The sequence below is a fragment of the Electrona antarctica genome (assembly GCF_951216825.1).
Source record: "Electrona antarctica genome assembly, chromosome: 14".
Lineage (NCBI taxonomy): Eukaryota > Metazoa > Chordata > Actinopteri > Myctophiformes > Myctophidae > Electrona > Electrona antarctica.
The window spans coordinates 29,474,079-29,495,397 of record NC_136795.1 but is presented as its reverse complement, the minus strand read 5'-3'; the positions used below and the strand labels follow the sequence as shown (position 1 = coordinate 29,495,397).

The 21,319-nt window shown below is 44.6% G+C and overlaps 1 protein-coding gene across 1 annotated transcript; it reads left to right on the top strand.

Annotated features, from left to right (window-relative positions):
* Positions 1–5,171: 5,171 nt before the first annotated feature.
* LOC306937143 (solute carrier family 45 member 4-like) lies at positions 5,172–17,998 on the top strand (the record flags this gene model as incomplete). Its single annotated transcript, XM_079520809.1, has 2 exons — positions 5,172–7,216; positions 17,848–17,998. 2 exons carry the CDS (start codon positions 5,172–5,174, stop codon positions 17,996–17,998), a joined length of 2,196 nt encoding a protein of 731 aa, XP_079376935.1.
* Between the last annotated feature and the right edge of the window lie 3,321 nt (positions 17,999–21,319).

The following is a 21,319-nucleotide window of genomic DNA, read 5'->3' as shown; positions in this document are numbered from 1 at the left end:
CACACACACACACACACACACATACACATACACATACACATACACACACATACACATACACATACACATACACATACACACACACGCGCGCGCGCTTTGACAAGGCCGGTAGTAAAAAAGCGATATCACCTGCCGTGGTACCATATTCATGCCACTGTGTACTGTACAGCAGTGCAGCAGGTATTGCCTGTGGCTTTGCAAAAAAGGATAGATATAATCTATGGTATCACAGCTAGGATACACACAGCCTGGAGTCACTGTGTTGACATTGCCATATGAGCGGATCGAGTGAATAGCCGGCGCTGCAATTAAAATGTTACTGTCAAAAGAAGATACAATCACTACTCGACACAGGTTTTGTTGTTCAAGTGTTCCGTTTATCACGATCGCTGATTGTGTTTGGTTGCTGTGTTACCTGTTCTTGAAGAATCACAAAAACTGATCATTTCAGATGTTAAATTCCTTTAACCCACTATGAAAGCATCTGTGTCATTGTAGATTTTAGCTATTTTATATAGCAACTATAGTAACAGCGAAAGAATTTAGATCAGTGGTTTAGAAAAGTGGTTCTCAAAAATAACAGACATACAAGCTCAGAGAGAGTCACTTTGTGCCACATTGCGAGCTTGTACATCTGCTATTTATTTTAAACATTTTCGAAAAATCTTGAAAGTGTTTGATTTTCAGGTAGCCTATATATAATTTTGGGGGTCCTGGGCACGAGGTAGTTTGAGAACTACTGATTTAGAAGGCATTTAGCCTCAGGTCTTAATGGGTAAACTAAAACAAACTAAAGATAACTGCTCAGATACAATCAGTCCTATTTGTTTTATGACAGTCACTCGTTAAATCCTCTCTGTAAGAATGCAATACGCAGCTAAATATTATCAAACTAGGGCAACATCATGGCATTGAGAGTGCAGAACTATGTAGATAGGTGTCAACTTTCTCATGAGTGGCTATAAAATCTAGTGTGCGCTTCAGACAACAGGTGCTACATGTTCTATAGACTTTTCTGGTTGCCTGTTGATTCAGATAAGCATTAAGCAAACAGTTAATCAACATATTCATCTCCTGAGCTTGCTGATAATAACTGATAATATATTTGGTCTTCTTCTTACAGTTCTCTAACTTTTGGCACGTTTTATTATTTCCCAGTTTCAGAAAAAAGAAAACCGCCAAACAGATGTTTTTCCTTTTAGGCATTTGGCATTATTTTAGGCAAATGATTAGGCTAGGCGGCTACACCCGAGTGTTTAAACATTAACAAAACTTTGTATGTTTTCCATGGGATAAAAGCACTTCGTGGTAAACGGACATTTCATATTTACATAGACAAACATGGAAAGTAAACAAATCATGCAAATGACTCCTTGCGTGTGTCAATACACTCCAAACGCAAGTAGCATGACCTTTAATGTGCAGGGGTGGCTTCCAGTTTGATTTAATCGCTGTGTGTGTGCAGTCAAAGAATTATGAGCTGGGTGCTGCATTAGTCATCGGAACTGATGTTCACTAGGTGTAATCGTTATTATCGGTTATCGTGATAAGAAGGAAGACTTTACTTCCAGTAATTCATTGTGAAATTGTCCTCCATTATACACTAGAATGAATTAGCTTTTTGTGAGCTGCAAATTCAGTACCACTTAAACCCTCTACTTAAAAACAGACCTGTAATGAGCACATTTGGTATGCTCTCTTATTTCACTCTACACATTCGCCAAGAATAGCAGATCTACAAGCTTGTGATCATCTGTTTTTGTTAGTATCGCCATGATATCGTTAATCGCAATTATCTTTGCCATAATAATCGTGACGTGTAATATTCACATCGTCCCGTCCCTAGTGCAGTGTGGCTTCCAGTTTGATTTAATCCCTGTGCAGTGTGCAGTCAAAGAATTATGAGCTGGGGTGCTGCATTAGCCATCGGAATGGATGTCCACTCCCCGCGGTCATCAATCCATCTAGTTGTACATGAGAAGTAGACCCTGGGGGGCAGCACGCCGGCTGCAAGGTGAAAGCAAACACTAGAACATTTTGAAAAGGATGAACCCCAAACCCACCCAACACCAATGCGGAGTGGAGCGCACCTCCCTGTCCCCCGGACCCTCGCTGTGGCCCTGCTGTCCTGTCTGTCCCTGCTGGCCAGTGATAGAAGAAGTACTCACATGTTACTTTACTTAAGTAAATGTGATCAATACCCTACTGTAGAAATACTTGTACGTCACTTTGTGCCACAGGTCTTGTTACAAGTACAAGTCCGTTGTTCATTTCACAACATACATAACATTTTACAAAAGTCCTTTGAAAATAGCAGATCTACAGTTTGTAGACCGGCCATTTTCAAATAGCCATAGGCTCAAGTGGTTAATGTATGTTTTGTAATAATAATCAAAATCTATAAAGTTTTCAAATAATTAGTAAGTGGAGTAAAAAGTACAATATTTGCCTTTGAGATGTAGTGGAGTAAAAGTAAAGTATTGAAAATTAGAAACACTCCAATAAAGTTAAAAGAAATCCTCTAGTCTAAATTGTACTTAAGTACAGTACTTGAGTAAATAACTCCCGCTGGTTCCTGGCCTTCTTCAACGCCATGGGATGATAAAAGCTATCAGGCCTCAAAACCTTATGATGTGAAAGCCATTCTTGGAGAGTAAAAAAAAAAGGAAAACTGAAAGACTGTCATACAGTTTTTTTATACGAACCCTTATTTTCAACCGGATGAAAAAGCCTCTCTGGCATGCTTGTGTTATTCTTACACATTTCTCTTTTCCCCAGCATGCATTGCTCCACCACAGTCTCTTCTGCTTGAGCGCTTTGCGACGCCGGGCGGCGATGAGCGCCTCGTTGCCTGAACTTTACCTGACCTGCCTTTTGTTCACACCTGTGTCTGCATGTAATAGACAGGTAGCATTATTAGACTTCACCACGACTTTGTTAAATAGTGAACTGATCAAATCCTAAATAGTTGCAATGTGTAACCGATTAGGTTGCATTTTGGCAGAGAGAATTGTGTTTAACTTCATGCTACTGGCCCGCGACATCATTGCAATCCATCTACGACACATTCTTCTCAGGGTAATCCTTAATATGTAAACTTATACAGTATCTGGCCTTCTATCGTAGTCTATTTGTCTTGGGCAAAAAGCATACTAATTGTGCACACACACATGTCACACACGCCCGCGCGTACACACACACACACACACACGCATGCACACAGGCACGCACAGACAGACACACACAAATTCATGCATAAACACAGCCTTGAGTGGCCTCTGTGCCAAGTCCGTGCAGCTGGCCCTCTCAGATTCATACAGACGAGCACAAAGCATGATGGGTCTTACAAATAAAGATAACACGCATGCATGCACACACACACACACACACACACACACACACACACACACACACACACACACACACACACACACACACACACACACACACACACACACACACACACACACACACACACACACACACACACACACACACACACACACGTACGCACACACACACACACACGTACGCACACAAACAAACAAACAGTAACACAGAGGGGCCTTTATATTCAATTGACACATTACAGCACATGCCATCTGAATCCAAAACAAAGCATTTGGTGATTTAAAGAGCCACTGCGGTTACTTGCTCATTCTACGTGCATTTCTAGCCTCAGCTCTAACTCTCACAGTGGCTTCCCTTATTAGTCAAATGTTGCCTGCATGGGTATAACAGGTGTGACTACATGGTCATATTTACATTCAAACTGTCCTAATAGCGGACTCCATTCTTAAAGTTTGCTCAACACAGTCAATAGGATGAAAGTCATAAGGATCATGCAGATAACAGAATGCACGCTTTTCAAGTCGCCTGTACAGTTATCTATTGACTTTGAAGTTGTGTCAGTCTTTATATTTATGGGGGCAGCATGCAAATTTTGTTTTTTAATGGAAGAAGGGGGATTCGGCATAGCTGAGCAAGCAGATCTAAAATACACACACACACACACACACACACACACACACACACACACACACACACACACACACACACACACACACACACACACACACACACACACACACACACACACACACACACACACACACACACACAAAGAGTGCTTTCATGGCTTCGGAATAGGCAAATTATTAGCTACAGTAGAATCTACCAAATGACCAACAGGCCAGCATGGATTAGTGTGATTATAATCACTTGACTGAAACTATTTTCATGCCGTAAAAATAGCTGTAATATTATTATATTAAGGCCTAATGCTATTGTGTAGTTGCTTGCGACCGCTGGCCACGGTGCCTTCCCCCGGTACCGCCCGTGTTGTTGTTAATCATGTGGCTTTCATTCTTGCATAAACTGATTTCTCTCATCAGTCTGCTTTGCCCACTCATTAAATCCTGAGCTGGATGTTTATACAAACACTGTGAGAAAACACATACGTGCACCCTGTGGGCCTTCTGGCTAAAAGGAGCCGGAGAGATGCAGTGAAAGGACTATTGAGTCAGACCCAATGTTGTTTTTTGATCTCGTCCCTCCTTCGCTGCCTCTCCCAATATTTGGATGGATCGACATGGCTGTTTACGCTGCGCGTTTCCCCTGAGCTTTTTGAAGTGCGCGGGGCTGCCGCCGCGCCATGCAGCCACACCAATGGAGCCGGTGCAACCATATAACAGAGTGGAGTCATTCGCAGGGCACGCGGGGCCAGCTCGTTCTGGGGGCCCCACACTCAGCACACACTGCTGACAAGCTGTGGCCCCTGGACATTTAGCTGTCACTCAGTGGTGGAAAGTAACTTGTAAGTACATGTACTCAAGTAGGCTATACTGACTGTACTTGAGTACAATTTTACGGTATTTTAAGGTATTTGTACTTCCAATTTCTGGACCCCGCCTTGTTCAAAAGGATTAGTATTTCTGCCAGGCATGTGGAACTCCATATTTGGGGAGGACTGACATCATATTTGATGATGCATTAAAGCAGACTTTTACGCTTTGTGTGATAAATAGTAGCATACCCATTGATCCATGCATGCAAGAGAGGTATCTATAGGAGAGGATCTAAATATGGAAGAAGAGCAGGAGACAGTGGACAAAGAGGCAATTAGCCTCCGAGAGGAGAACGGGCCGAAGAAATGACACACACATCCAGCGATGCAGCGAAAACCGCTGCATCGCTGGCTGATGCATGGGTCAGTGATGTTAGGCCGCGAGTTCTGCTATGCCATGGAAAGTGCTCTTGTAATTCCACTGCTGCTGCAAATAGGCCTTCCAGAGCAGTACCATAGTTTAACCTGGCTCCTCAGTCCTGTACTGGGTCTGATTTTAGGTCCTGTGATCGGCTCAGCCAGTGACCGCTGCACCTTACGATTGGGTAGGAGAAGACCCTTCATACTGGCCCTGTCTGTGGGGTTGCTTCTGGGAGTAGCACTGTTTCTAAATGGCTCGTTGATAGGTCTGTCTATTGGGGACACCCCCGGTAGCCAGCCAATCGGCATCGTCCTTACTGTGGTGGGCGTGGTGGTACTGGACTTCTGTGCCGATGCATCTGAGGGACCAATTATATCTTACCTTCTAGATGTTGCTGATACAGATGAGCAAGATATGGCTCTAAATATACACTCTTTCGCTGGTGGGATAGGTGGCGCTGTGGGCTATATGTTAGCTGGTCTAGAATGGACTGACACGGCTTTGGGTCGTGCATTTAAGTCCCAGGAGCAGGTCCTTTTCCTCTTTACTGCCACCATCTTCATCATCTCTGTTATACTGCATATGCTCAGTATTCCCGAGCGACCTTTCAAACCATCCCACCAGGCAGAGGCCACAGCAGATAGGGACCGCGGCAGCCAATCCTCTTTAAATCCCAATGTCCTTGACCCAATTGGAGACGACAACTATGCTGCGGAAGATAACCATGTCAATCTTGTGTTGGAGATGGACTTCCTTGATGTGAAGTGTGTTAACAGTAACAGTGACTTGGCCTTAGCCATAACAGACACAGCCATCCAATTACATCTTGATCTTAACTCACATAATCTCCCTGAGGTGCATTACTTTTCCGCAGAGTCACAGTATGAGATGGAGGAGGCCTCCTCTCCTCCTCGTTCTACCCATGTTGGCCACTTTGACTCAATTGAAATCGTCGAAGAGGTTGTGTCTATTTCTGCTCAATCCCACCCAGTGAGTGGCCACGGCTCTACTGAACAAGGTAACCTCCCCATCAGCACGTCAACCTCAGTCTCAACACACCCTCACAAGTACAACCGACAACATTCCACCATCCCCTCACACTCTGGACGAATGGGATCACAGGTGTGCCATACGAGAGGGCCAGCGTCTGGAGCTCCCCAGACAATCCTCCCCTCCTGCAGCCTTAATGACTCATGTGACGTCCAACAGCATGCAGAGAAGAGGAGTCTGTCGTCTGAGGGCTCGGAGGGGGGAACAGAGAGGGGCACCACTGTACGACTACTCTGGATCTCAATGCTGAAGATGCCAAGCCAACTGTGGAGGTTATGTGTGTGTCATCTCCTCACATGGTTCTCTATTATAGCTGCATCTGTGTTTTATACTGACTTCATGGGACAGGTTATCTACCACGGAGACCCCACGGCACCAGCTAATTCCATTGAGCTCCAGAACTACAACAAGGGCGTGCAGATGGGCTGTTGGGGCCTTGCTGTCAATTCTGCTACTGCTTCTGTCTGTTCTGCCCTCCTTCAGAAGTGTTTGGATAATTTTGACCTAAGCATCAAGGTCATCTACATCCTGGGAACCCTGGGATTCTCCATAGGAACTGCTGTCATGGCAATCTTCCCCAATGTCTACATTGCCATGGTGATGATCAGTAGCATGGGTCTCTTGGATGTGATCGTCTCCTACTGTCCTTATGCTCTACTGGGTCAATACCATGAAATAAAAGAGTATGTTCAGCATAGCCCAGGAAACACCAGAAGAGGCTTTGGTATAGACTGTGCCATCCTATCCTGCCAGGCCAATATCAGCCAGATCTTGGTAGCATTGGCCCTGGGCCCTGTGGTAGAAATGGACAGCGTGCGTGTCATCCCCATGGTGGCTTCTGGTGGATCGTTCCTGGCGTTTCTTGCTGCCTGTTTCCTAGTTATCTACCCAAACAGGCAGGCCAGAAGCTCAGTACACACTGAGGAGTATAAGACAGCAACCCATTTGTCAGAGGAAACGTAACGTATAGGTTCAGGATTTTCTTTATTTTTTTTCCCTCTGCTTTTTAAGGTTAGCGTTCTAAAGTGAATTCCCTGTATGCTAAGCAAATGACCAGCTCGCAGATGGTGCTGATACTTTGACCTGGTCACCGAAGTTGAAAATAAAATAAAATCACTTAGGCCTACTATTAAATCAAGTAAACTTGCAGCCCTAACCAAACATTTGGAATCCAGACAGCGGAGAAATAACTGATGAATTATGGGCTTTGGTGAAATATTATCTGAACACCTTTTGTACTAAAGGATTCACTGGGCCTCAACTATTATGTCAACTCTATACAAACTTTCTATGTTGAATTGCAGCAATTTTCATAGTTAAGTTCCATTACTTCTAAGAGAAAGTGAACGTCCTACGGAAAGTGGCAAAAGCAGGGTTGCACACCGGCATTCCGAAGTCCAAACATTTATTTCTGTTTATACTTTTTGTATGTAAATAGGCATACACAAATGCCCTAGGCTAGTCTGTATATAGTATAGTTTGATAGGCCCTGCCCTAGGCTAGTCTGTATATAGTATAGTTTATTTTGATAGGCCCTGCCCTAGGCTAGTCTGTATATAGTATAGTTTATTTTGATAGGCCTTGCCCTAGGCTAGTCTGTATATAGTATAGTTTATTTTGATAGGCCCTGCCCTAGGCTAGTCTGTATATAGTATAGTTTATTTTGATAGGCCCTGCCCTAGGCTAGTCTGTATATAGTATAGTTTATTTTGATAGGCCCTGCCCTAGGCTAGTCTGTATATAGTATAGTTTATTTTGATAGGCCCTGCCCTAGGCTAGTCTGTATATAGTATAGTTTATTTTGATAGGCCCTGCCCTATAGCTAGTCTGTATATAATATAGTTTATTTTCATAGGCCCTGCCCTAGGCTAGTCTGTATATAGTATAGTTTATTTTGATAGGCCCTGCCCTAGGCTAGTCTGTATATAGTATAATTTATTTTGATAGGCCCTGCCCTAGGCTAGTCTGTATATAGTATAGTTTATTTTGATAGGCCTTGCCCTAGACTAGTCTGTATATAGTATAGTTTGATAGGCCCTGCCCTAGGCTAGTCTGTATATAGTATAGTTTGATAGGCCCTGCCCTAGGCTAGTCTGTATATAGTATAGTTTGATAGGCCTTGCCCTAGACTAGTCTGTATATAGTATAGTTTGATAGGCCCTGCCCTAGGCTAGTCTGTATATAGTATAGTATAGTTTGATAGGCCCTGCCCTAGGCTAGTCTGTATATAGTATAGTTTGATAGGCCCTGCCCTAGGCTAGTCTGTATATAGTATAGTTTGATAGGCCCTGCCCTAGGCTAGTCTGTATATAGTATAGTTTGATAGGCCCTGCCCTAGACTAGTCTGTATATAGTATAGTTTGATAGGCCCTGCCCTAGGCTAGTCTGTATATAGTATAGTTTGATAGGCCCTGCCCTAGGCTAGTCTGTATATAGTATAGTTTGATAGGCCCTGCCCTAGGCTAGTCTGTATATAGTATAGTTTGATAGGCCCTGCCCTAGGCTAGTCTGTATATAGTATAGTTTGTAAAAGACAGGCATAACTAATAGCATGAGCAAGACTGATTAATACTACACCTTTTTGTACTTATAGGCTAATAATACAATCCTCCTATAGCCTATTATCTATGGCATATTCACTGCAATAATAACAGACAAAGTTGTTTTGTTTTAAGTTAAAGTTAGGCTATATTATGTTTACAATCTACTTAAGCATTGGTATGAAAGCCAGCAATCTTAATCCTGTATCGCATCGCATCGCATCATCCGTTGAGAACTCAGTTGTGTAGTGTCTATTTTTGTCCTACACAAATTTTACATCATAGTGTCTGAGCAAATTGGCTTAGTGTCTATTCTTGTGGTCAGACAGGGCCTTGTGACAGGGCCTTGTAACACGGCGGGCAGGACCTTCTCGGTCACATACTGGCATCGCTTCAGCCCCTCCTATATACCGCTTTTGTCCCCACACGTCTCAATATTTGCCATTGGCAATGAAAGGAGAAATTAGGTCAAATGTCCACCAAATATGACGTAAATTCGTACGATGACAAGAGCGCCCCTCACTTCACATGGGTGTGATTTTTGTCCTACACAAAGATTAAAATCCCATTGACAATGAATGGACAATTTCACATCATAGTGTCATGATGATGTACGATGATAAGAGCGCCCCTCACTTCACACAGGTGTGATTTCTCCCTGGTTGGACGTAGCGCGTAGACTTTTACTTTTGGTACTTTAACCCATTTAGGACTGAGGACGATTCTAAAAACACCTTCTAAATACTGAACTAAGGTTTCTGAAAAATTTCAAATATGAATTTAAAAATTACAAAAATGTTATGCTGCTACCCCAAAAGGGGTTCCCATCCTGAATGTTAAGTACATTTTGATGCCAGTACTTTTTGAATTATGTACTTATGGATACTAACAGAGTATTTCTACATTGCAGTATTGATACTTTTACTGAAGTAAAAAAACCAAAACTGTGAGTACTTCCACCACCACTGCTCAAACGGAGCCCGCGGGTCCTCCAGGCTGTACTCCTCAAATCAAGTCCAGTCCCGCAGGGCACACCTGCCGCGGCCCATGATGTCTTGAGCAGTCCTGTTTTTGTGTCAGGAGCTCACAGTGCTAACTCTGGAGCGAGAGCAGCAACAACACCCTTCGTGACACCCCCCCCCCACCCCCCAGCCCTGCCTGGGGTCGTAAATCTGGCCCAGTGAGAGTGTTTGCAGGGGGGGGATCGGCAGACAGACTGACTGAGGGCTGGCTGGGGTGCTGAGGGAGTATTTGTTAAGATGTTTGACTTTGCGGAGCTTTTTTTTTTCTTTAGCCGGATGGACTGGAACTGCAGACAAAATGACAAGTGTTTCACTGACTGATTGTCGCCTTGGGCTTTCTAATAATTAGGTGGTTAAGAGAGCGGCTCTCCGAGCGGAGGAGTTTATTACGTGTGCAGAAGGCAGCTAGAGTCATCAAATCACCACAGGCTTGTCCAATCCACAGGTTAGTGTTCACGACCCCAACTACATTACTACATCTTTTTGCAGGAGCCGTGATGAACGAAGGACAACATGAGGCAGTGGAGCCGTGATGAACGAAGGACAACATGAGGCAGTGGCTCTTTTAATTTCAAGGATACCTACTGTATAACTCTTGAGAGTGTACAAATGGAACCAAATAGATACAGAATACAGGGTGCATTTGGTTCCACTTGTACATTCTCGCGTTACAGACCTTTAAGGGTCCATTTGGAACCATCTCAAGGAACCCCGAGGGTCCCCGGACCCCACTGCGAGAATCACTGAACTAAGTTACAACGCTGACACAGAGAAGGAAGCGACTTTGCTACGTATATACCCACTCCGTGCTGATTTCAGTGGAAATGTATAACTTTTGGCCAAGCACTTCTCCACCAACTACTCCAAAGGAATTGATAGATTGGGGACTGCAGCACTCGACGGCCATGACAAATGGGGTCTTGACCGGAGGGCGTTAGGAATTACAACATACTTTGTTACTGTGTCCGTCACTGAATAATGTGAAAGATACAAGGCGCAGAACAGAGATTCAGTGTAGGCAGAATTATCAAGTACTACTGCTGTTTATTGCCCGCCTGTCACACCAGTTTACAGTCATAAATCTCACCGACCATGCCTGTCAACTGGCGTCCATCAGCCAGTGGTCAGCTACTGTACAGCCCGGCCATTATATACACTCACTTCTCAAACCCACAGAGGCCTGCTAAGTACACATTGTCGCGCAGTACAAACAACCATCTTCCTACAACTGCATCAGCGTGCCATGTCCGCTGATTTATACTCGTGGCATTTAGGATATTATGTAACTTTTACAAGGGCCTCTCCTGTAGCTTTTCGGCATGTTTTCACACCAATCATCTGTGGTTGTCACGGTGCATCACTGACCGCTGGCTTGAAGATCAGCAGGAGGAGACGGGACAAGTTCCACCAACAAATGTTCATAAGGGCCAAGCTCCAAAAGTGGTATTTGGCATACCACTCTACAAATGGTACCGTTTTTCAAAATGGTTTATATACCACTGTTAAAACGGTACACCTCCAAATGCTGGCGCTTTAACACAGCAATGCAATATAACAAAATAATACAAAAGTTATAATGAATAATAAATAAATTATACTATATAAACCCCCAAAACAAGCACAATCAACACAACAATAAAATGTGCGTGCGTGCGTGCGTGCGTGCGTGCGTGCGTGCGTGCGTGCGTGCGTGCGTGCGTCCAGGGCCATGGGGTACTGTAGATGCACTGTAAAGGCATCATAACCTGCAAAGACAAGGAAGACAACCTGTCTATTATCGCACAGTCTTTGCATGCCATGAAAGTGGTAAAACCTTAGGGTGTGGCTCTAATAGGCTATAATACTAGTAATATCATACATTACAACTCCTAAACAAAGTAGATAACCAAAGGGTCCATCTCAGCCCCCTCTTATAAGCAGTCCAACTGTCCCCAGTAACACACACAGCGACACACAGTCCAACTGTCCCCAGTAACACACACAGCGACACACAGTCCCAGAGTCCATCTCAGCCTCCTCCTATAAGCAGTCCAACTGTCCCCAGTAACACACACAGCGACACACAGTCCCAGCGGTGCCGGCCCCAGAGGCTTATGGGTGTTGTAGTGCGAAGGTCGTCCCGGTGTGGGTGAGTGTCTGTCTCTGTATCCCCCCGGGTTTCTTCTGTGCTGGTGAAGCGCTGATAAGGTGCCAGCCAAGGCCCGATATGGAGGATTCTATCATATACGGCCCCCAACCAGCTGCACCTGCGGTGATCCATGTCAGAGAGTTTGCAGCGGCTTCGAATGCTGTCATGAACTGAATGGGCTATTATTATCACGGTTAATCAGACTATTGATAGGTCTAAGTCAGTGGTTTTCAACCCTTTTCATATCACAGCCCATCATTTACTCAGTATTTGAGCCACAGCCAATTCCATGCTGTATTGATGTTGGTACCATTAGGAGAGAGAACAGGCAAACGTTGAACAAAATAACAATTCTTCTACATTCATTCTTCTTCATACATTCTTCTACTCTAATTGTGTAGACTTCTTGTAAATTAGAAAATGTTTAACTATAATTTAAAGCGTAAATGGTTTTCCACTCAAGAGTTAAGGACCACTGGTTGAAAACCACTGGTCTAAGTGGGTGAGATACTGACCTACCAGTAGGTGTTTTGTCATTATTCTGTGGGATGATTATGACTTTCTGGACAGTAGCAGTTGGGGTAAACTGCTGTCGCCCCAAAACATGATTTACAATTCTGTTCCATATAACTTTCTTCTTTTCAGCCTCTCAAGGTTAATGGCACAGGAGTTGCGAGAGGCTGGCTAAAAAGGTGGCCAGTGTGTTTTGCGAAAGCCAAACGTCATAACTTTGAATTGTCTTTGGGAGGTTCGATGTTGCTATACCATCTCTGCTCAGTGCTTTGCCTTTCCATTTTGGCTGAATTCAGTCATTGTGGGTTGGGCTGGTGGTGTCGGTATACTGGCGACTGGGTGGTTGTTGATGAAGTCAAACCCGGCTGTACTGACCCCTGTTGACTGGCGAAGCAATTCTTAATGGCTGGCTGGCCGGGCGTCTTGGTCCCCGCACTGACTGGTGTAGCACTCTGGGAAGATGGCTGAGATGAGGTAGCAGTGCCCTCTCTGGCTGAACAGTGGCACGGTTAACTCTCCCACCTCGGGGCTATGGTTTCTGAGCCCAGATAGAGCCCGGGCCTTAGGTACATATACACGATGGCTCCCCAGCGGCTGAGTATGTCCAAGCCCATGATGCACTGTGCTGGGCTCCGGAAATGCATGGTTTCCCATGAAGCAATCCTTTTATCCCCTCATTCTGGCAGACACTTGATTCCCGGTGTCCTCTTAGTAGGTAGGCTGCCCAAATCTCTGCTTAAGGCCAGCCACTAAGCACAGCTTAGCTGTTCCTCCAAGCAGAGATCTGAAGTGCATTGCACACCCTTCCAATGCCAGCGCGAGGTGGATGGCACTCTCTCCATCTAACCAGCCCTCAAGTCAAGTCACCATTACTTAGATACTGTAGTGTATGTCAACCCATTTCTGACACCGATGTCCTGACAGGCAGTGGTGTACTGTAAAGTAACTATGAGTACATTTACTCAAGTACTGTACAAGTACAATTTAGTTTTTTCAGTATTTACAATTTCAAATAGCTTACACTGTACTTCAACTATACATCTCAGAGGCAAATATTGCACTTTTTACTCCACTACAATTATTTGACAGCTTTAGTTACTGGTTACTTTGCAGATTTCGATAATTACGGTTAGGTACGTTATACATTTTTATACTGTACTTAAATTTGGAAGTAAGTCAATTTAGAATTCCAGAGTTTTACTTAACAGAGTATTGCCACATTGCAGTATTGATACTTTTACTTAAACTAAGTACTAACTACTTTTTCCACCACTGCTGAAAATAAATGGGAACAGACTTCTTGGAAACGTCTTGTTACAGGACATTTTGAAATTTTAGCAAAGCGGCTCCAACAAAGCAAAAAAAAACGTAGTCTTCAATATAGAAGCTGGGGGGGGGGGGGGGGGGGGGTCCCCACCACAACAACCATGCACCCATCATAATGGTTTCATTACCCAAAATCTATTGACAGGAAAACAAATGACCGAATGGAACTGCGAACAACATTAACCGACATCATCAATCACAATAAACCCTCTAATATAAACAAGTACAACTGACACATCAATAACACAACAAGTGTGTTAGAGGGATGCTGGGAAATCCTCCTTCCAAGACCAACTGGCACGCCCCGGGATGCTACGGTATTATTACATAAATCTAGCAGGCTTAGTTTGCAATCAGGCCTAGTTAACGTAGCCAGCAACGGTTCAGTCTCCCCACCTCCTGGCCCCGCCTCCTGGCCCCGCCTCCTGGCCCCGTTAATAAAGTGTCCTACTCAATTTCCTCTTCTACGGCTGTGTGTAAAACAGCACGTCCAAGGTAGTCTGTCTGTCTGTCTGTCTGTCTGTCTGTCTGCCTGCCTGCCTGCCTGCCTGCCTGCCTGCCTCCTGCTTGCCTGCCTGCCTGCCTGCCTGCCTGCCTGCCTGCCTGCCTGCCTGCCTGCCTCCTGCCTGCCTGCCTGCCTGCCTGCCTCCTGCCTGCGTCTGAAACCCCCATAACGTCTGCATGCATGTGTCCGTGCATGGTTGCACATGTCCAAGTTGTGCATAGTGTGTGCCTGCTTTGTGCACGGGTTCATATAGTACATATACGTCATACATACATCGTCTGTCAGGTGGAAACCTCATATGTCCAAAACTGTTTCAGGATTTAGATTTTTAGATTAGATTTTTTTGTGGATCTGCTACTTTTGATGCTTTTGTGTGACGCCGTATAGTGTGATCAAGAATAGGGCGTCAATTTACTCAGGAAAGAAAACGTACAAATATGCATGGAGGTAAGAGGTTTCTGGCTGACAGCAACCAACGATATATACATGTGCATGTTCCTGTGTGTGTGTTTGCTTGCCTCTGCATAAGTAAGTCCCGAGGCAGCTCACTCAAAAATGTTAAAGTGCGTGTGTGGTCCATTCCGTTGGTGTTTACCGTCTGGTCAGAGTTACAGCGGAGGATGTCAGTGGTCAAGAGTGTGGGGCATGATCGAGGCACTGGGTGTGGGCTAAGAACCATGCCAGTGCCACGGGCCAGCCAGGGTCTGTACTGTATGTGCCCTGAGGCATGCATTTTCTGCCCAACCGCAGGAGCTGCAGGAATCCATCATGTTCCCCACAAGCAAAAGTGTCCCGTTCAAATAATCACTGGACATTAATTAAGCCCAAATAATAATTATGTTTGTTTGTTTGTGCCCTTTCTGTTCCTCCACCTATGCACTGCTGTGTGTGTTGACTTGCTTATATCATTCCAACCGGAAAGATTATCGAATTGGTTATTAAAAAATAGCAGGTATACAAGCTCACAGCAGCGAGCTTGTACATCTTGCTATTTTCATTGTACAGATATTCTACTGTTAGATGGATGTTAGGTTCCTTGATGACTATTTCTATGTATTTGATGTTTTATGTTGTCTGCTAAATGCCTAAATTGTAAATTGTACATCAAACAAATCTCGAAAGGCATTTGTAGAATCACCCTCCGGCTATTAACGGGTTATCACGCACTTATCCGCAAGGATTACATGGTCCAATACTAGTCTCCAGACACATCATGCTGTGTAGAAGAGAAGGCCTTGGCTGAGGAGAGACAGTGAGACGACGGGATAGAAGGCTGTGAGGGGTTTCTGGCCTGTGTCCTTGTTCATGTCCAGAGCCGGTGTGGAGTGGGCAGCACCATCAGTCCCAGAGTGTATAGCGATGTGGCAGAACAGAACGTTAGCAGGCAAAGTACAGCCAATACACGGCCTCGACGTCAGGGAGAGAAGCAGAACCTGTTTGGACTGCAAATTATTACTGGCTGATCCTCTATTATTTTATCGGCTGTGTTGTTGGACTTTAAGGTAGTGGGCAAGCAGCACGCGTCCTTGCCAGAGAAGGAAGGAGGGGAGTCGACTACTCAAATAATCTTTGATAATTGCTGCAGTGACCACAGAGTCCTGACTAAGTATAGGAGGCCGTAATAGAACCATTTGGCCTGTTTTCATATTTAATAGGGAAAAAAAGTGGAGGGGAGGGGAGGGGAGGGGCGGGAGGCTCCAAGCAGTCATTTTCTCAGAATCAACACCTCTGTTTAAACATTGTGGAGCGGAGCATGGATCACTACCAAGGAAGTTGTCGACTTTTCAATCAAAAGGACATTTGTCTTCAGGTAACCTTGCATGTTACAAAAAAAACTCCTCTGCTGGAGAAACAGTGTTCGCACTGTTCATTCAAAAAAACAGATTAGTACAATGATAACGATATTCATAATAAAACAGTGTGACGTTTCCATGGCGAGGCCTGCTTTTAGAGCACCGTGTCGTATTCTAATGATTTATGACTGTAAACTGGTGTGACAGGCGGGCAATAAACAGCAGTAGTACTTGATAATTCTGCCTACACTGAATCTCTGTTCTGCACCTTGTATCTTTCACATTATTCAGTGACGGACACAGTAACAAAGTATGTTGTTGCTGTCTCCATAATTTAACCTTTTCTGGGTTATTTCCCCCCCTAAATTAAGGCCATACTATTTGATCATACTACACAGCATCACACAGAAAGCATCAAAAGTTGCAGATCCACAAGATCGAGACGTGGGCACAAAGCAACGCGTTTAGATCTTGTAGATCTGCTACTTTTGCTGTTTTTGATCCTAAAAGGTTATAGTTTTGGACATATAATGCATAATGAGAACTTTTTTTTAACTTTAAGTAGGCCTATATTTTGATGGCAATTGGCGTTACTCAAGCACATTTTGAACACCGACCCTTAACTTGTAAGAGAGAATTTCTTCATTGTGGTACCGTATTGATTATTTTTATTAAGTAAAAATGGAGTATAGGCCACCACTGCGGCCTACATAGTATAATGTGGCAGTGTGTGAACTGTTGCTCAATCTTAGTTTTGGGGACACAGAGCCCTGCTCCTCCAGAGGGGTTAATAAGTCCAATCGCTGGACGGGGAGAAGCTTGTTTTGCCACCTCCGTGAAATTGGTCGGGGATTTGGCTGTTTTTCCCAAGTCTCTCCGGCCGGTTCAATACGTTTGGGGAAACCTAAGCTTACTATTAGTGCTGCTTTACACATTGGTGTTACAAGTGATGTGGGCTGAATTAAATTGCAACATTATATCTCCAGCCCATGGGGTTATAGCCTCCTATGTTATAGAGGGGAGAGTCCGTTGCTGGAATTTCTGGAGTCCTCAATCAGGGTAATAAATTGGGTCTGATGGCTAATTTTAGCCCCGAAATCCAATCCTCGACAATAAGTTACAAGCCTTGCGGGAGCTTTTAGTCAAACTGTGTCTGGCACTGGCACAGTTGAAAAGAGGGCTTTTAAATAAATGACTTTACAAAAAAGTTGCGTGTTTTTCAAAGCGGGCGCTCGCTCCCAGATACAGGGGGGCATGCACGTAAAGTGAAGTTTACCATGTCTGACACCTTCTGTTGATTTGTGCATTTTTTATGCCCGTGCCACTCGCGGTCTAAAAGCCATTCATTTGCACACCGCAGTTTAGCGTTGCATTAACATTGCATTAAAAAAAATCTGTTATCGCTAGCTCGACTTTTTGAAGGTCCCTCTTGTCCCAAATAATCCCCCCCGCACACGAGCACACACACACACACACACACACACACACACACACACACACACACACACACACACACACACACACACACACACACACACACACACACACACACACACACACACACACACACACACACACACACACACACACACACACACACACACACACACACACACACACACCACCTCCCTTTGCAGGAGACAAGTCCAGTGGCAGGTCGGTGTGATTTCACTGTATGGCCCTCAGTCAGTGCATTAGCAGTGACGTGATCGTGATTAATGTTAATCACGCTGGATTTACTGTGTGTTTATTTTATGGCGCAGTTGGCAGCATGCAGAGCTACAGGCCGCCTCTATGAGAGCTCCCGCTGGCAGCGTGGAGGCACACAGGGCAGACTCTGGGGCTTCCACCGTGTTTGCGCTGGTGCTTTGCCGTAACGCTGCTTGGCCTCGTCTGGGTCGCTTCGCCCGCTGAACACAGAGCCCGTGTTGTCAGTCATGAGCGATTGCAAATGTTTCCCGTGAACGAAACCAACCAACCAACCGTACGTACGTACGCTCACCGGTTGCTTCTCTTCTCCCTCCCTTTTTCTTCTCCTCCCGTTCTCCTGAAAGCCGTCTGACTGACAATGATTTGATGTGACAGCTTTAGTAGTGGACAACTCCAGTACAAGAGTCCAGTGGTTCTCCAACCTTTTCAAGTCAAGGACCCCCACATTTATATATTTGGCCCCGGACCCCCATCTGAAAATGTTTTGTGCCAGGGACCCCCAGAAGCGCGCACACACACACACACACACACACACACACACACACACACACACACACACACACACACACACACACACACACACACACACACACACACACACACACACACACACACACACACACACACACACACACACACACACTATATACTGCTAAAGTGGTTAAAATGCTGTATTAACTACTTTTGCTAGGGACCCCCTGGGGCTCTATCAAATTTGTACTTTAGTAAAAATACTGGAGTACTAAAAAAAAAACTTAAGTATTCACAAGTATGCACACTACTGAATATTCAAAAGTACAAATTGGAAAATATATTTTGTTTGTTATATCTTAAACATTTTTAACTAATGTCCCCCAAAACATTCTACGATTTTTTTCAAATATCAATAATAGTGAAAATAACACAAAATCTACAAAATGTACAGTACTAGATCGGCTATGGCGGTTATAAATTAAGTGGTTATAATTCATGGTCATTTTTCTCTCCTATAGAAATGTAGTGGATATTTGTGGTCACAAGTATGCAAAAACACAAATACTCAAGCAAAGTACAGGTACTCAAAAAAGTTACTCAAGTAGGCTACAGCATAACTTAATATACTTAAGTTACTGTTCACCACTGGTCATCAAGTAGAAAATACTCTCACTGTGGCTTATTTGATACTTCCAGTGCAGGTTTTATTTGAAGCGGGCCGATAAACCGATCACATTGTTTTTTTTGTTTGATCAGCTTAATGTTTCACATACTTGCACAGTGAGTGGCCAGGAATGCTTTTCACTTGGCCTGCATGGCACTGATTGGCACACAGAGGGAGGTCTCTGGTGTCTGGCAGACAGTGCAACACTGCCACCATGTTGGCTCTACAGAGGGAGGTCTCTGGTGTCTGGCAGACAGTGCAACACTGCCACCATGTTGGCTCTTGTACTGCCATGACAACAACAACTCAACTGACTGCTCTAGTCTACAGCATACCTGCCTCCACTATAATCACTCTACAGCAGAGGTTCTACAGAGGCTCTACAGCATACCTGCCTCCACTATAATCACTCTACAGCAGAGGTTCTACAGAGGCTCTACAGCATACCTGCCTCCACTATAATCACTCTGCAGCAGAGGTTCTACTCTAGTCTACAGCATACCTGCCTCCACTATAATCACTCTACAGCAGAGGTTCTACAGAGGCTCTACAGCATACCTGCCTCCACTATAATCACTCTACAGCAGAGGTTCTACAGAGGCTCTACAGCATACCTGCCTCCACTAGAATCACTCTGCAGCAGAGGTTCTACAGAGGTTCTACAGCATACCTGCCTCCACTATAATCACTCTACAGCAGAGGTTCTACTCTAGTCTACAGCATACCTGCCTCCACTATAATCACTCTACAGCAGAGGTTCTACTCTAGTCTACAGCATACCTGCCTCCACTATAATCACTCTACAGCAGAGGTTCTACTCTAGTCTACAGCATACCTGCCTCCACTAGAATCACTCTACAGCAGAGGTTCTACAGAGGCTCTACACTACAGCATACCTGCCTCCACTAGAATCACTCTACAGCAGAGGTTCCCAACCACTGGCACTAGTACCACTGGTGGTACTTGAGCCCCTCTGGTGGTACACAGAGGAGTCACTCACAAAAAACGAGAAAAAAGACAAAAGTGGAATGAAATATTTATATTATACAGGTTCTTCTGACCAAGAAATGGTTTGAAATAGGCTCTCCAGCTGAAATGAGCATGACAGCACACCTAGCCCTTAAATAATAGAAGATCTGAGAACGGATGAATCACATTATAAATATCATCAGTTGTGCTGATTAGTGATTAGACAGAGTTTTGTCAGAGCAGCATCATTCTTGGCTTGGGAATGGACCAAAAAGGCAGGTATACGCTCCTGTATTTTAACATCAGTTATTATGGTGCATGTACTTTGAGAGCCAAATATTTTCTGAGGTGGTACTTCAGTATAAAAGCTTGGGAACCAATGCTCTACAGCATACCTGCAGCCTCCACTATAATACGGCAGTGGTTCTCAAACTGTTTTCATTTGAAAGGACCCCCATGAATCTGAGAGCGTACAAATGTAACAAAATGGACCCGCACTATAATGCATATCATTGTTGTTGGGTGGAAACCTTGTACGTATTATTTTTAATACAAATGTGAAAAAAGCAGATCTGCGATCCATTGTGAGCTTGGAAATCTGCTACTTTGTGCGGCACTCTTGTAGTCTTGTATGATGAAGTAGGGCATTTTGCATTATGGAAAACAAAAACATAAAACGTTGAAATATGAAGAAGATACAAGGTTTCTGCGAGAATATTGAATGATCGAATTATTGGAATTATTATGAACGCGCATGAATGGGCGTGCGTGCACGACAAACATGCACAATGATTTATGGGTCCCGGTTTGAGGGGCTGAATATACAGGTATGGTCATCCTAAACGCCGTGCTGTGGGCAACGTCTCGCCATGTTCGACACGCGGCACCGCCGTCGCGGCGGAGCACCAATTAGCCTCAACCGCCACAGCACCCGCGTGTCAAACGATCCGCACTTCATCTCCAGCCGGTTTCACCCTGCGAAGGACACATGTAACCTACATCCAATATTTGCTCCCGCCCTGCCCTTTAAAAAACACAGAATAACAGAAAAGCCCTCTGATAGAAATCCCAGTGTGCATTGTATCTAGCCTTGTTTACGCTGAGGGATTCCCTTACCACTTGTGTTAAATGTACCCCTCCGTGTTATTCCACCAAGCAAGAAAGAAAACAATTACCCAAAATGAGGGCTAGAAGCTGAGTGGAGGCCTGTATGTACAATAACAAAGACGTGTGACTGTTTGGATCTGATAAGCCCCCGTCGAGTGTTTCCTCTAATGCCTCTGAAAACAAACAGAGGGGTTGATGGGGTGAATGGAGGCTTGGTTTGGGCCCTGACCGCCGCCTCGGCCCGGGAGCTTGTTTTAGGGGCTGGACCGGCCTAGTAGCGGCAGCAGGGCCCCCGTCATCAGTGGCCCAGG